General features: G+C 36.5%; 2 protein-coding genes across 3 annotated transcripts; one reads left to right on the top strand and one right to left on the bottom strand.

The window, feature by feature from the left end:
- Positions 1–751: 751 nt before the first annotated feature.
- On the top strand, positions 752–9,460 carry LOC143468205 (snake venom 5'-nucleotidase-like). The gene is made up of 11 exons (XM_076965238.1): positions 752–1,028; positions 1,414–1,870; positions 2,225–2,666; positions 3,152–3,391; positions 5,088–5,264; positions 6,214–6,333; positions 6,546–6,681; positions 6,933–7,138; positions 7,410–7,700; positions 7,940–8,218; positions 8,305–9,460. Exons 1-11 carry the CDS (start codon positions 1,004–1,006, stop codon positions 8,710–8,712), a joined length of 2,781 nt encoding a protein of 926 aa, XP_076821353.1. The 5' UTR covers positions 752–1,003; the 3' UTR covers positions 8,713–9,460.
- Positions 9,461–9,904: 444 nt separating this feature from the next.
- On the bottom strand, positions 9,905–16,978 carry LOC143468206 (deoxynucleotidyltransferase terminal-interacting protein 2-like). 2 transcript variants are annotated; one of them, XM_076965239.1, is made up of 8 exons: positions 16,284–16,978; positions 12,984–13,355; positions 12,690–12,807; positions 12,285–12,412; positions 11,976–12,108; positions 10,779–10,903; positions 10,495–10,618; positions 9,905–10,334 (listed from the first exon to the last, which is right to left on the bottom strand). In XM_076965239.1, exons 2-7 carry the CDS (start codon positions 13,316–13,318, stop codon positions 10,525–10,527), a joined length of 933 nt encoding a protein of 310 aa, XP_076821354.1. In that variant the 5' UTR covers positions 13,319–13,355; positions 16,284–16,978; the 3' UTR covers positions 9,905–10,334; positions 10,495–10,524. The 2 variants fall into 2 exon arrangements, with proteins under 2 accessions (XP_076821354.1, XP_076821355.1); XM_076965240.1 differs by lacking the exon at positions 16,284–16,978 and adding an exon at positions 16,026–16,283.
- Positions 16,979–17,301: the final 323 nt, after the last annotated feature.

Raw genomic sequence — 17,301 nt, 5'->3', positions numbered from 1 at the left:
TAACGGAAGTAGGCTATAATACAGAAATATAGATACTGTAAGACAAATCCTACATCATTCAGTACGTCCGATAGTACACTTACCTATACTGAACTGCAATGCGATTAACCACATAAGTTCACCAAATGACAACATAACATATAAGTCAAATGCGTCAAGGAGATTATACACTTTTGATGTGACATGGGAAATAATAAACGTACTTCAGCGGAGATATTACAGTTATTTTTGTACTCATATTACGCTTTTCGTCAACCCACGTAAAGCACATCTTTAGATACATTGTACATCCACATTAGGTGACAAGTGTAACAAACCTTTGTTATGCGTCGCTTATTGCATGTCAGTGGAAGTCTCCTGGTAGGCCCATGGTTTTGTCATTGTATTTACATCATACTGGGTCATGTGACACTGCTTCGTCAGCTGTGAAGCTACGACCAAACAAAGCAGCAAACATCGGTTAAAAGGAAATGGCTGCACACGGCGACTTAAAAACGCTCTGCAATAGTTTGAGTTTGTTATCAAAGCTCATAAGCTAACCTTTAAGATAAAAATTTTGTTATAAATATTATTATAGAAAATATTTAAAGTTGAATACACTTAAATTATTACTTTATTGGTTATTAAAGCGCTTTTTAATTGAAATAACTAAAGGAAATAGATTCTTGATACGCCCAATACGTAGATGCGTACATGTTTATTATGACCAACTCACTATGAAAAGGTTTCTTTTCCGTTTGCAAAGCTACCAGTAGGAGGCTTCTTTACATTACTCTCCTATTTTACCATTGTTATTATGACCTTGTGAAAACGTTTTTCGTGTTTTATACGTGTTTTAGCTGTACAGCTTATCCACTAGGTTATATAGCAAAAGGTTTACTGAAGTATTATGTGCGCAAATGTTTCATTTATACTGTTAGCTACAACAGGATCGCAGCCGTGCAAAGCAAGAAGTTTATAGGAGCAACTTTGTATGCAGGAATATACTTTGGCAAACGTCTAAATGAAATATAGGCCCACTATGAAAGGTAAGTAAAATGTCAGATTTTGTTTTAGAAAGAGTTGGTTGCGTGTATTGTTTATTTTTCGCCATTAGCTGTGCGGAGCGAAAGTTAGCAGGCTAGATAACCGTTGCAGTTATAGCACAATAAATGTCTGCATTGAGAATGCTCCAAGCTTGCGGAAACGCGATCAAAAATAGGCATTTTTGCCTGTTTGGTCGTATAATGATTGGTGTGGTTGTGAAGTTTGAAGCAGTTTTAGATCTGTAAGCTGCTGTACTTGTAATGTCAGTTACAGCTTACGTTTGCATTATTATTACGTCATAGACTCTGCATTTCACCGTGTTAATAATGTCATGTTTTTGCGAAATAACGTATCTTCCGAAAGGGTGATAATTTGCTTGTATTACAGACTATCAGAAAAGAGGCGACTTGACATCCGAAGATCGAGAAAATTCAACTCTGGCAATTACATCTAGAAGAGACTCGATTAACCGTTATTATCAGGGTGATCAAACTGAAAGCGAAAATTTTTTTGAAGTTGACAATCACCGATCGACAGACACCGAATATTTTAGTAAACATGCGGAAGATACATTCTTGAATTCTACCTTGCAAGCAACTTTTCATCTTTGCCGAGGAAAAAGCAATAATTCAACCAGAAAATTTAGCCTTCGTACCCGTAACTCCAGCGTGGGATTGAGCACAAACAGCAGCCTGTCTAATAGCTACAGTTCGACGTCTTCGTCTCCTATTCGTGATCTCCTTTATAATGAAGACGTGTTCGTTGAACACTGCGATGCTCGAAAGTCAGATATAAACAACAACTTATCTTGCTCTTGTGAATGTGGGTGCGGTATTTCACATAGGTGAGCATTATATACAAGAAATGTATGTTTCAACAAAAGCTTCATGAAAAGTACTACTGTAATGGTGATGCGACGACTGTGGTTCGAACTGTATGCCATAGGTTTGGTATTCTATGCATTCCATGTACTTGATGTTGTTTCTGTTAGTTGATAACTGGCATAATGCAGCGGCGTCTAGGTACCACAACGTATTTGCCAACAGCTAGTTACTGTTACGCTGCGTGTGCGATTACTACCGCCTTGTACGTAGTAAACTGTAATGTCCGTGATTGTTATGGTAATCATATTAAAATAAACAAAGATAACAAGTTTTGGTGAACCGGTTACAAATTACCTTTTAACTAATTTTCTCAGGAAAACGACACCGACACACAGCAACATGGGATGCAATGCAAGCTCTGTGAGTGAAGTTAACGAAATAAATCGCGAGAAAGTAAATAAGCAATTCGACCCGTCCTCACTGGCGAAAACACCGATGTTGAATCGCTCGGAAATAGACGATATTGGGATGACATCGGTGAGTAATGCCGACCTTCTAGATGCGCAACGTTTGCAATCCACTGATGTCACGCGAGGACTGGAAGACAGATGGATAAGAAGTCATTTTTCGGATCAAGTCGTATCGAAAAACGACACCAGATCGAAACGGAGGCAGAGTAGTCTAGTTACTTGTGAAACCGCCTGTGAATATTCGGCCTCCCCGCAGGACGACGGGCAGCTCTTAACACATGATAGTTTGCTTATTGCAGAAAACGCAGATACCTCGATACCACGATATAATGGCGAAACTGAAAATGTAAGTTTGACTTATGAAAATTTATACCATTTAATGAAGTGTTATCAAAAAAATTAATGTGCATTCTGCTTCTGTCGTTTTTGTTGCAATTATAGTTACACCTTTAGCGTTTGAACTAATATTGCGTTCTACATACACCTGGTATGGCATTATTTAATACATTACAGAATATATAGCGTTACTGAATGTTATCTTTAAAAATCTTGTGACTCTTTATTGTTTTGAACACTTGTAAGCCTATCTGCAGCAAAAACAGCTAAGGTTATGTCATCCAAAGGCGAGCATTTAGTTTCACTTTTGTTTTGTGTGGTTATAATTAGGCTTCTGAATTAATTTAGGCAGGTTGTCTTCTGAGTTTTGTTTGATTGTAATTTCATCTCCGACATATTTTAATAATTTGGAGAAGTATAGTTACGCATAAGGGGAATTCCCATTTGACAAACTGAAGCCTATTTGCTTGATCAGCAACCTTTCTTTGTTTTCAGGTGCAAGATCGATTGTGTATTCTTCATTTCAATGACGTATACGAGATAGCAGAGAGAAAAACTGAGCCTGTTGGGGGCGCCGCCAGGTTTGCCCACCTCATCAAACAACAGGCGGACAAAATCAAGAGAGAGACTGGTGAACGACCTCTCATTGTTTTCGGCGGGGACTGCTTGAATCCTTCTACGTTGAGTTGTGCCACGCAGGGACTTCATATGATTGAAGTACTGAATTACCTCGAGGTTTGTTTTCGCTTTGGCATGCAATGTACGTTCGATTATGCTTATGACGCTTGGATTCACTTTATGGCGTCACATAATGCACAAAACGTTGTTTTAGCGTAGGTGGACAACAAAGTGTGTATCTCGCACCTCTTCATGTTGTAACAGTTTACGTTATGCTAAGTATGTTGCTTTTTTCGCCGCCGTCTGTCCGATTTTAAACATTACGTGACGTCTACGTCATTCAACGTAAATAAAAACTTTTGCGTGATGTGATGACACATTTCCTGGTGCTTAACTCAAACCAATGATCACCTACTTATCAGCTTATCTTACTTGAATACATGGTTCACTACTCTTGAAATGCGTTTGTCCAAGTTTTTATCATATGCGTATGAGTAGTGTTACATCTTCTTACACGCATACGTCATACTTTTTACAGTATACTGTATACAAGGTAACTGGTAACACATCATAATTGGCAAAAAACGAGGGTCATTATGACCAACTTGCTGGGTCAACGTTGCTCATTTAAATGTGGTTGCCATCAGGTATAATAATTTAATCATCAAATGCAAGGCAGAACTGGTGAAAAACAGATCTTCGTTATCTGCAGACGTTTTATTAACCCATTCGAGTTAACGTCATCCGGCAATTGGAATAAAATTTGAATTTGACGAAAATGTATAGAATAACAATTGCTTGGTTACCAATTTGTCGCATTGTCAGGAACAATTATGACACATAAATGTGACGTCATCACGATACATACTTAGCTAATACTTTGACGTGGTTATGAAACGTGGTTAAAAATTAATCTATATATTTTCGCCAAACTCAAATTTTATTCCCATTGCCCTGATGAAGTTAACCCAAATGGGTTAATGAAACGTCGGCAGACAATAAAGTTTTGTTTATCACCAATTGTGCCTTGTGCTTGTTGCTCTTTTAAGTTGACCATTTCAACTGAATTCTGTAGCCTTGGTGGTTAATTTGACCTTTATAACAACCTTTCCTTGAAAGTTCTTTAGGTGTCACACTTATTGCGTCATTGAGATGTATGCTGTAGCAGCATGTACCATGTACTTCCATGATGTGAATAAAACTTTATCAGTGGCTGTCGGTAGTCAATTCACTATGTTGGTTGCTATGCTTTGTGAAAAATTCCCCGGATGCAAAACTCTGTTGTCCATATTACTTTGTACAATTTATTTCCTGCTTTTTGTCATAGTTTTGAAAGGGTACCCTTGCTTGTGAGCTATATTCCGACTTTTTATATCTTTCACAGGGATTTTATTTCATAAGCAGCACGTTTGGCAATTATTTAGTATAAATTACGGTTTTACCAGAGTCCTGGTTTTACGGACGCAATTTTAGGTTTAATTGGCATGTGGTAACGCATACAACTGAACTTCCCACGGCTGTGCAAACATGCTAAAACATATTATACATTTGGATTATAATATTCTTAAATAAATGCGTTTGTGTGTATTATGGGCAGCAGTTTGCAGGTTGTATGTACCAACTTTTGTAAACCTTAAAGAATACGCCTATAGTGGGAAACCTCGGTCGCTAAATTCATTGACTGGACACACTACCTAATAAAAGTTATATTGCATTTACAAAATTTCTCTTCCTTTACTCTTATAAGTCATATTGTAGGTTATTTGCAACATTTATTTGTGAAATTGTAACTATAGCAGACGTCATTTGACAGGTCGATGTGGCTGTATACGGGAATCACGAATTCGATTTCGGCGTCGCGCATGCGGCGCAGTGCATAGCAAAGATGAATTCAACCTGGTTTCTTGGCAACGTTACGGACAAGCTGACCAAGCGAAACCTTGCTGAGGGAAAGAACAAGCTTATGATAGAACGAAGAAATGGATTTAAGGTAACTTGTATGAAGCACTTACCTTTGGAAGGCCACTTTGAAGGTTATACGGTACTTGTTTTGCTTGTTGTCCAGGGAATTCAAAGTTTGCTTTGGCGCGCTAATATGACATCGTTTCAGCGCCTTGCACGTTTTAAGCTCTTGAGCCTTAGCCGCTATGTTCCCGTTCGTTGATTGTGTTAGAGCAATGAGCATAATTTCCTTCTGTTATGTTGTTAAGTCAGCACTTAGCACCATCTTTTTCGTTCCCCATAGTCAATGGCAAAATTAAATGACACGTTACGAAAGTTTCTAACAGATATCTGCCAGCCACTTGTTAATCCGAGAGTTTTAAGTAGATAGCTATTTGATAGAATGCGTTGTTTATACAAACCTGCCGTATGTCTACGAGTTGGGTTTAAAGTATAGATCAAACATTGAGGTCGTTTAATCCTACGCGTTCATCATCGCTATTTGCTGTGTGTTCCGTATAAAGCAATTTCTAGATTCTCCCTGTCATAACTACCAGTTTTAAGCCTAACGCAAATGCAGCCAATATCATTTGGTTTGACGTGCATTCGAGCATTTCGTTGGCATTTTGTTTACTGTGTGGTAAAAATACGATCTAGAATAGATTTCTTAATTACGAAGCATAACTGCTCAGTTTAACAAAAATCATAAAGCAAATAAATTCAAACTCTATCGATAGGTTAACTTTTCCAGGAGCGCTATATTGCATATAAATTAGTATTGGTCCTGCGAGTGTGCATAATAACAACTATAATTGGCTAATTGCCCTCATAGTCGAAGGTCAAACGGTAATAAGTTGTTCGGGCACTAACGAAATAGGTTATTGGGCCCTTGATCTCTTTCCCCTCTGACACTACTCACATACAAAAAAGAGTTAATGACAATAGCAATGTACTTTTAAACTATAGCACTCAAAATGTGGCTGTGGTATTTTAAATAGGTTGGATTTCTCGGTCTGGTTGAGGAGGAATGGCTGGACACGCTTGCCACAGTTGCCAAAACCGACCTCGATTATCAGGATTATGTCAGCCGAGGACGAGAAATAGCGAAAGAATTACGGGTATGGTTGTTTGTCAAATCGACTTTGAAAATTTCGCTTCTTTATTTTTAGCAATTATTGTAATTTCTTTAATATTGCTGAAGTCAGCAAATGTGTTGGCATTTAAAGCTTCGCCACATGTAAAAAATGCATCAATGATCGCTTTCTAGCGGAATTCCGTGCAAATATTTGACAGGAATCTCATAAACATTTTTATGACGTTTAATTTTCAGGAAGAAGGCGCTGATTTCGTAGTCGCACTCACACATATGAGATGGCCCAATGACGTACGCCTTACGCAGGAAGTGCCAGATATCGACCTTGTGTTGGGGGGTCATGATCACGGCTACGGCGTGAAGGAAATTGATGGTGAGCTAGTTTACAGTATTTATAAAGGCGATTCGGGCACTTTGTAAAAGTTTGTTAGTTTTTTTTACCCAACCAATTTTTGGTGAAAACAAATCTTAACTTTGATTCAAAATTAATAGAGTTGAATGAGTTGTGATTCAAACTTTTATTAATGACTATGCGTCAAAAAAACGCAGCTATTCCATTGAAATAAAATTTGAAACTTGAGACTCATAATCCGCAACATTCGTTCACCCACTTCCTCGTTTCAGATTGTCTCATAGTCAAGAGTGGCTCCGATTTTCGAAACTTCTCCACGGTCGACGTCCTCATGCGCAAAGAAGGATGTCTTGATGTCAGACTAACGCGTCATGACGTGTCAAAAGAAGTCCCAGAAGATAGGGGGATGGCGCAAATAGTACACCGTTATACATCCGCCCTGGAGAAAAGTTTAGAAGCCAGGATAGGAATTGTACTGGTAAGAAGGATGTGCATCATCCATGTATAGAGTGTTGTTTGTCCTTTCTTAACCATAAGTTTGAGCATAAACAAACTGTCCTGGTTATTAAACTGAATTTTCTGGAAACTGTTGACGGTTGAAGAAATGAAGGGATGCAGTCACAAGAGTTTCCGCAAAAGGACTCTGACGTATTGAGAAGAATATTAAACTTGTTGCAAATTTTATACATTAAGGGTTCTTACATTCTACCAACATTCGAAATTCATCAAATTTTCTCGTCTTTTGATAGACCGACCTCGATGGAAGTTTCGATGTGGTCAGGAGCCAAGAAACTCGTCTCGGAAACTTTGTCGCTGATATTATGGCGTCGGTGACAAAGGCGGATCTCGTCCTTATGAATTCCGGCACATTCCGTTCCGACGGAGTCCATTCCCGTGGAGATTTTCGACTTCGCGATCTGATGACAATCCTACCAATAAATGACAGTGTTGTCGTCATTGTTGCGACTGGAAAACAGCTGCTTGAGGCGCTTGAAAATGGCGTTAGTAAATACCCAAAATTAGAAGGGCGTTTTCCGCAGGTATGTTTTTCGTTTTTCAAAGCTTGTCGCATTATGTAACATTTTTCTATACGCTATAATAAATATCCTTAATAAACTTACACTTGTACATCATATGTTTATGGATGTTGTACATACGACAAGTTCTCTGTTTTAAAACATACGTTTGCTTGATCTAGACACATCGCTAACACTGTGTTAACTTACATTACTCTTGCTTTGTTCGTATGTAGACTATCATTTATATCTTTTATATTTAGGTATCTGGCATATGTTTCGGCTATGACCCATCTGCCAAACCGGGCCACAGGGTGGTGCAAGAGACGATATTAATTGGTGGCAAACCTCTAGACTTGAACAAAAATTACAAGATTGCAACCAAGGCGTATGTCGCCCGTGGAAAAGATGGTTACACCAGCCTCAAAGAATGTAAAATTTTAACTGATCCGGATTCCGGACCATTATTATCAACTATTGTCCGAAACCACTTGACAAATGTCAATCGTCTGATAGATTTTCAAGAAAGCCGAGATTGCAAGGTAAAGCTACGTTGTGGTGACCTTCTGTGCATCATATCTATTTATAAGTTAGCTGACGACTACTTATTAACCTTGCTATTGTATAGGTGAGCATTTCTATGGATGGTTGCAGCATTTCTTGTAATAAATCCAACATAGATGTCAAGGAAGCATTTAAAGATGGAATCGCTGAAGCCCCGATTGCAACCCTAAAAAATTCCTTGAAGTCTGTCATTAGTCAAAGTAGCAGCAATGGTTTAATAGTCCCAAGTGACGCTGCCTTTTCGAACGACCTTCACACACCTCGTCATCTCCCGAGCTTTATAGCAGCGAGCAAGTTCGTGCAAGCAAACTACGGCAGTTCAGCGCACGCGAAACTTCGCCAAGATACGCTTTCGTCCGACCAAGACAATTTGAAGCTTTTACGCGAACGCTCCAATAATCCAAGTGAAGTCAGGTGGCAAGTCTTGCCCTTGATCGAGGCTAGAATATTTCCCTGCGCAAGCAACGTCTGATATACGGCACAAATTTATCAACACTGTGTTCCCGCAACGCGCAGCACTTGTTTTAACCTTGTTTGAATACATATTTATGCAAAAAACCTTGATTGCACTATATCTCATGTTTCTTATAATTAATTTATTATATTTTACTTTCACTTAGTTTATTGTTTATCATCTTAAACTGTGTCCAAGTTAATTTTGTCAAAATAATTGTATAGACACGTGATTCACAATTTTTTAAATTTTGGTGAAAACTGTAATAGGCGTGATGCGTGCTTATAGCAAGAATGGTCAATATCCTGTTGCTGAAAAACTGTGTTCGTGTACATTTTGTCAGGAAGCTCTGGTCAGAACAACACGAACAGAAGTTTATTCATTATACTCAAAGCTCAAAAAATAAATTTTATATTGCTTTTGCCCCTTTGATTACGGTTATGAATTATCTGCGGGTGCAATGCCTCCGAAAAGCTTACCCGTAGTTAATCTTACATAGTCGTAGTTCATGTTTTGCCAGTTGTAGATATAGCTGCTCGAAAAGGCGATTTGTTTCGGCAAATCGCACACAACTCACCTTCCAGCCGAATAACTTTACAACATAGTTAATTGTACGTATTAGTTTCTCTAGTAAAAACAGTACTCTATAGTTAACTTTAAATATTAGAATGTTTTCTTCAAATTGCTAATTTACCAAGGCGTTAACGTTGGGTTCGGTGGCCGTGATAACCATTATTCGTTTTTATCATATGGTCACATTGTTTTTGCACATTTTAAGCCTTTGCGGCTGTTTGACGCTCATTGTTTGCTTAAGAGCTGTTATTTTACCACGCTATAATGGTTAGCATTTTATTTTTCGTCCCTTAACAGATGATGACGACAAATAAACGACACGATCACCACCAGGAGACGGCACCGTTCATAATTTTGTGATCTATTTAGTTGTCACTTGATAAATAATTTCGTTGAAGAATTGTTAGAAAGCCCAAAACTGACACAAACATATTACAGGTTGCAGATAGGCTCCCAGTTCAGCTTCGATATGACAAGCAAAACACATATGCACATTAACCAATACTTGAGCGGTTTCTGATAAGATAATAAACTGTTTGAGAAAGTTCATTAGTCTGTAGCCATAGACTTAAGTATTTGCAATCAAACCATGACCATAAACTCAGCTGGTACACTTACGGTCGGTATGCGGATGAAATTCGCTTTAGTCAAAGTTTATTGCGCATTCAGACTGCATTCCAGCGAATGGCCGAAATTTGAGAAAAATACAACACGAAAAAACTCATAAAACTTGATAGACTAAGATTAATTATTAGTGCTTGATATTATCAACAATCCCTCTTCAGGTGGAAAGCATTTGCACGTAACATGAAGAATTCTTCTGGATATAAAGAATTAATGATAGTGAACGTTGGATTCTGATCTCGTTGGAAGCTAATTGCACAAATTTGCATATCTTTTGATTGTATTCTTGAACCTCAAATCTCCCCAAGAAACACTTTTTGGGGGAACCTTATTTTTTATTACATTCTTCATTTCAAAAGTTCAAGAAAAGTGTTTCAACCAAACAGCCAGTGGCTACTTATGCACCCCGGGTTAAAGCTGTTTTCCATCTATATCTTCCCAATCTGCAAAAAATCACCAAATTAATTTCTCAAACGCTAAATATTAGTTTATCTTATATCAATTTTTTAGAACAAATTAGGAATGCAGCCTGTAAAAAAGTTTAATTATGGATTTTAGACAATGTTTTGATGAATTTTTATTGTATTACAGTAGAGCAGGTACCTGGCATAGTCTGTGCAAGATAATGTCCACTTAGATTTTGGATGTCTTTTTTTTTGATTTGGATTTTTTTAAAGAATGTTTCCTACCGGCTAAAGCTCTTCGCTTAGCATCTATCTCCTTGTACCTATAAAATGATTGTTATCAAGTTCTAGTCGACAAACAAGACAAAACATCAAACAAAAATACTAAATAACAACATAGTGCTGCAAATAATATTAAAAAATCTCACACGAAAGAATAATTTTTGAACTTGTGAAGTATGCCAAACACATTTAAATACAAACTTGCGCTTCTGGTAGTTTTTAAAGTTAGCATCAGCCAGCAGTTCATCCGCTAAGGTTGATTTCCGTTGCTTCTTCGGAAGTCTTGAGGAGTAGAAATCAGTTGCATTGTCCATGATTTTACCCATCTAAAAGTTATATTTACCATCATTTATCAAATTTTAAATCGAATCATAAAGCTACTGACCATAAGATGTTTGAAAAGTGGTTTCAAACACTTGTTGCTATAAATAATAAGCTAAACTAAATTAACAATAACTTAGTGAAGGACAAATCCAAAAACATCCTGGATAAAGGTTTTCTAAATACGATCTAGTGGGAAAGTAGTTACTGCCAAAAATGTATTGCTAATTATGACATCATCAAGTAAAACCAACATGCTTGATTTCCAAGGTTTAAACTACAGAAGGTATGGTCATAGTAGCAGGCTGGCTAAGGGGTTTTGGAGTGAATACGACTCAGCCCTGCAAGTAAACGATTAGTTGCAGATAATGCTTATTTTCACCATAAAAATGTTACAGATGACAGTGTGAGTACAAGTAACAGAAAAGCATTTGTGTCTTTTGGCAATTATCAGCATCAAACTACGCAAATGCCAACAGCCGATAGTCCTAGACTGAGCTAAGTGAGTTGTATCTTAGCACCTATATAAATAAACCAAGTGTAAGCTGGGTTAGGCTTCACTAAAGCAAGGTATTCCTGTTATGAATTACCTATTACTCTTTACCTATACACTTTTCTAGTTGTTCACATGAGACAATCTATCCAATGAATAGTATAGAACAGTATTCATACTAAGCAACACCGCAGTCATGCATGGCATTCTCTTTTTTCACATTTTGGAGTCATAGAAGCCACCACCACCGTCATAATTAATCGAAGAAACAGCATTTGTTGCGATACAGTTTTGTCAAAAACTACTTAATCACCAAGTATTATTGAAAAACTATTTCTCAGTATACGGAATACTTACAGACAACTCATCTTTGATTTAAGATCAACTTGTTTTGGACTTGCCCAAAACAAGACATAATTAAGACTAAGACTGTATTTTCCGACTGACTCGGCATGGTTTAGAACATGATTTAATAAAATAGAATAACCAAGGCATAATCAGTATAAATACCGGATGAAGTTTCTTACATCTAATCTTAAAAAGTCAGGCTAATATGACGAAAGCAAAACATACTCATATTATACCTGGAAGTATTTTGGTAGTGTTTTTCTGTCGTTATGCTTGTAAAACCTTTTAGGATCAAGTACAGATCGCATTTGTAGAATTTTCAAGTCTCGTTTCACGTCTTCAGTCAACTCGGGTGCTTTCATGTGATACCTAAATGTTAGATTCACTGTTAATACAAAAAAATCATCCTTGTTTTTGAAACAAGGGACAGATGCTTTCCTAGATTTCCTTTCCTAGAGTTTTTATGTACATAGTTGCTTATTACCTAAACACAAAAGAGACAAAAGTTAATGAAGTTAGAAGTGAAATGCCACATAACTACCAACCAATTCTTGCCAACAGTTGCCTTTCTTTCCAATTTTCGTATTTTCTTTAATGCTCTGTAACTTGGATTGGAACAAACATCATGCTTGGTTTCAAAATCGGGCGTAACGACAGATTTTTTCAGCACTTCCTGATATTTTGAAGATAGTTCATTAAACAAGCAATAAACTTTACGGCATCAGTTGCCAAATTAATTTACTGATACTCGTTAAAAAAGATTTTACAAAAGTAACAAATGGGTTTGACTAGTTTGGTCTTCATGAGGAAGGTTAAATATTTTTATTTATACGTAAGGTGAAATATTTTCAAGCTGTGAATGTGACTGTTCTTAATAACGTTAGCATAAAATGTTTTTTATGACATCGTAATTAATTTCTCAGGAAAATAGTAAAATTCCAAATACATACCATCTCGCCAGATTCATAAAACAAATCAAGAACATTGTCTCTTCCTGTTTTACCTGCATTGGAATCAACATCTATGTAACTGTCTACATTGATGTCACTGACATCAATTGAAGAAGGCCTAGAAAAATCATTTTTATAGATTACATGCTAGTAAAGAGCAGATTTTGGTATTTTCTTTGCAATATACATATATTTGTTATAAATATAACACATGCAGGAAGCAAACTGTGCCATCATATATTGGCCAGTATTCAAAAGAGCATATAAACCATTTCCGGTGTTACGTATACTTACAAATCGTCCACCTTTTCATCACGTTTCAACAAAATTTTATCAGGTAAGTCAGAAGTCCTGATGGAAGTTAATTCAGCAAGGGGTTTAATCTTTTTTATGTATTTTTCAGCAAGTGTGACTGCAAACGAATCAAGGTCACTGTCACTGTCTTCGCAATGATCGTTCTCTACAGATACATTTTCTTCATTGTTTGTGATGATGGGTTGGTCCTTTATTGTAATTGAAGCCAAGTTGGTGTTGTCACATAATGCTATATCTACAGAACTTTCAGTTTTATCGGATTCTGCAGATGCGTCTCCTCGTTTAAGGAGTAGTCTTGTACTTCGTCTAGGCATAGTGACCAACCTCAGATGTTTGAATGGCTCCAATCAACTAGGTTTAAAACACAGATTTAATGCTGCCTTAGAGTCAATTGACATTGAGCTTGCTCAGTTGGTTGTGCAATGTGATACTGTTACAATCCTAAATAAGCGGTATCACAAAAATAATTCGATTTAGTGTATCTGGCGATCTACGTCTAGGTGATGCCTAGGCTTTGTCCAACACAGTATGTAAGGGTCCAAACACTTTCTCAAAAGCAAATTTTCATAAATGACAGCATCTCGCATGATACTGAACAATTTGAGGAATCAAGTTCACCATGTCTATATGTCTATTCACAAAAGTTAAAAAATGGCTATTTGATAACTAGCAGGTTTCTGCTAATAAATTTATCAACCGTTTGAGAAAGAAAGGCGACTGCGTGGCGTAGTGGTTTGGGTCAGAGCTAGTATGCTGAAGGGTTAAGGTTCAAATCCTGCCAATGCTTGGCTAATTTTTTCAAAATGTATTTTTGAAGTAATTCAGTCATGAGAGGATTAGTTTTAGATGAATCTAGATTTTGGAAAAATTAGTATGTCATTAAAATCTGAAAAGTAGCATATACAGTATTTCAATTCGCAGGTTAACCTAATTGCTGCTCAACTATTGGAATTTTCTTACGTCGGTAACCTATGGCCAATAAAATAAATGCAGCTTATTGTTATTTAAGATTTAGTCATGAGGAAGAGTTATTTCTGGAAAGATTGTAGGTCCCAATGCTCATGCCGTACAGCACAGGTACAAGCACCACACTGACAGTTAATAGTATGACCACCATACTGACCGTTGCAATATTTCAAGTTTTAAAATTAAAAGTTTAACATGCTAAGAACAATACCAAACATATCAATTCAACGTGTGGTCACTGACTTTATTTGTTATATGATACATAAATAAATACTCTTTTTGGTTTGGTTCAGGCCTTTACATCAGCCTGCAAACTATGACACAACATAGACAGCTCACTTTATTTGTATCAACAAACGATTGTTGACTTCATTTTTTACTGCGATACATACACAGTTGAGCTGATTACATTTCGGTTTAAAGCCGTAGGCCAATATATGGCCAGATTGTAAGGTTGCAATTCTGCATATAGCAAAGTAATTTTCTATGTGATTACATTATACAAATTAACAGAGCCAGGTTCCACAAATAGGAACTATTAATCTAAATGAAAATGCTGCAAACTGCCATTAGGTATCCAATAGTTTGTTTATATGCACATTGCACAGAAGTTGACAATAACTTTTGTCCTAAACGTGTAAAACATGTCAAAAGCTTGCTTTATAGTTTATAGTATTGTATGGTTTATTTTTTGCTAATTTCTGTGGGAAAATGAAATACAAAATGTTAACCATTATAGCATAATAAACTTTAAAGTTATGAAACAAATTCAACTTTTATAAATTGAATTGTTCTTTTGTTAAATTTTTTTGACAGTTACTATTTCACCGGAAAAAGTCGTAAGTTTAAAGCTATTTTTTACGATTTCTTGTTAACGTACTTAAATGTTATAACATAGCCTATAGCAACTTAAACCTAACCTAAATCTTCCTTCTAATCTAGGGTCAATCGGCCCTATTGTGGCCACGGCGCTTTTGCGGCCGGTAAATTTTTTTCTGAAATTACCGAAAAATTTTACAACGAAAAATTTTTTTTTTTAAATTAGCCTCATCTAATATTCCTAACAAACAACTCCAGCAAATTTCAGGAAGTTACTCCAAGTAAAACGTTTGTTATTACCCTTAGAACGTGACTACCTCAAACAGAGACCAGAACGATATGAAAAATAGCCAAAAATTTTTTTTCACTCTGCAAACTAAACTGCTGTTTCTCCACCAAATGTTGCTCTTTTTTCATTCTTTTTTCGCACACGAGTAGCTGCATCCTTCTTCTGTGTATGTACAAAATTTGAGATGTCTATGTCTCTTTTTTCAATGTTTTTTTTTTATTTTTCCGTGTTTCATTACAATTACAAAACAACCCCCTAAATGCGGACAGCATAACGTGGTCATTCTAGTTTATCAAATGCTTTGTTTGCACGTGATTATTTGCTTACTTTGGTCTACTTGCGCAATATGGAGTTACCAAGTAAGAAATCAAGGAACTCTTACGATCAAGTAATGCTAAATGCAGCTCTTTCAGCTATTTGCTAAAGTGGAAAAGAGGTCCGGTTGAACCGTCATGGGTAGCTTGTGATTTCTGGGACCATACCAAATGCACCAACCTCAATATCGAGGTTAATGAAATTGAAAACGTGCAGTGGTATTGTGATATGTTTGTGTGAAAATGGTGCTGATAAAATTTTTCGGTTCTTTTTTCATTAGCATCGACTCTCAAGTGGTATTTTCTTGAATTGTTTCTTGTCGCATGAAATAAACAAATACATTATCAAAAAACATGTTGTACCATAAAGTTTTAACATGTAGGCCACACGAATATAAGCTTGCCGCCTTATTCCTTTGGAATTTTTCTTGAACTCGATGCAGGCTAAGCGTAATGACTCGCTTTTTATTTTGCATTACACTGTAAACATACGATAATCGTTACGGTTAAGTTACGCTTATAGGATATGTGAGGTATACTAAAAACGTTTAAAACTTGGCCCGTCCATTATACAAACGCAAAAGTAAAAACGAATCGTAGTGGTTACGCATCGTTTTTCACCAACCAAGTTACCTGAATATTCTTCTCCCTTATTCTTACAATATTTATACATACATATATTTATTATACAGTTATTCGATGAATCAATGAATAAAAACAATTTATTTTGCATTGCTTGTAACTCCAATGTTCTTCTTCAGTCTTGCACACAACAAACGGCAATACTGTAAAAGGCTAAATTCTTCATAAAAATACGTCCGCAAAAGCAGGGAAATGCGGACGCATTTATGGAGATGTGTGGCCGCATTTGCAAGGAGTGTCCGCAATTACCTGGAAAAAGTAGTCTTGGAAGAAATCGTTTTGCTCCGTTTTTGCATCAACAGAAAATAATATAAAATTATAGTAAAAAAGTAGATTAAATTCTGCACAATATGGTGAAAAAATTTTTTCGCTAGCCCCAGGCAAACGTATTTAACATGAGATTTAAATCGCAAAGAAAAAATGTGGCCGCAATACCGCCGATAGACCCTATATCTAACTTCAATTAAACCTCAAATCGAATTTTTGCATGCTCATTCTTCTAACCTAAACGTCTACCTTTAACTAAGGATTGCATTGTTTCCTTTTACACAGTTCTTTTATTTCAGTACAGTTACTTTTTTGGATTGTTTGAGGTGTGCTTTATCAACAGCGGTGCCACGCATAGACGAGCTTGTCTCCAAGAGACAGCACCAGCCATCTCACTGACGCTACGTTTTAGATTTATTTATTGGAACCTTTCATACATTCCTTTTACCTTATTTTTAATTGTACTTGTGTTAGCCTATTATTGTGTGTACATAACTGCATTATTTTGGAAGGGGCTGCTAAAAGGGCCGCGGTACGAAAAAGGTTGAAAACCACTATTTTAACATCATTAACGTGAATAGGCTACCCATTATTCCATCAAGGGGTCGCATAAAAATTTCTTTCCTGAAAAGTCCTATAGAGTATAGACTACAGTCAATGGTAGCCTACTAACCCTACCATGCTTTTTAGAAGAAATACCCATCCATACATACATACATAGAAAAATACTTGTCATAGAAATCATACCTGGTTAACTTTCCCAGTTTTCGTTTTCTTCGAAGAATTATTACAGTATTGCGTTAAACTAAAAGTTTATAGCAAAAAAACTACAAACAATAACGTGGAAGTCTTTTCTAAATATGCGCTGCAGCCTATTAACTTTTTACATTAAAACAATGAAATTACAAAAAACCTAATTTTAACTGTCCAAATCACTGTTGGATACTGATACCCAGTTAGAAAAACAAGTTAATTTTTGCAAAAACCCTGTTCAAATCCA

Source organism: Clavelina lepadiformis, chromosome 8 (assembly GCF_947623445.1).
Source record: "Clavelina lepadiformis chromosome 8, kaClaLepa1.1, whole genome shotgun sequence".
Lineage (NCBI taxonomy): Eukaryota > Metazoa > Chordata > Ascidiacea > Aplousobranchia > Clavelinidae > Clavelina > Clavelina lepadiformis.
Note: the sequence above shows the minus strand (reverse complement) of the source record. Positions and strands in the feature narration are given on the sequence as shown.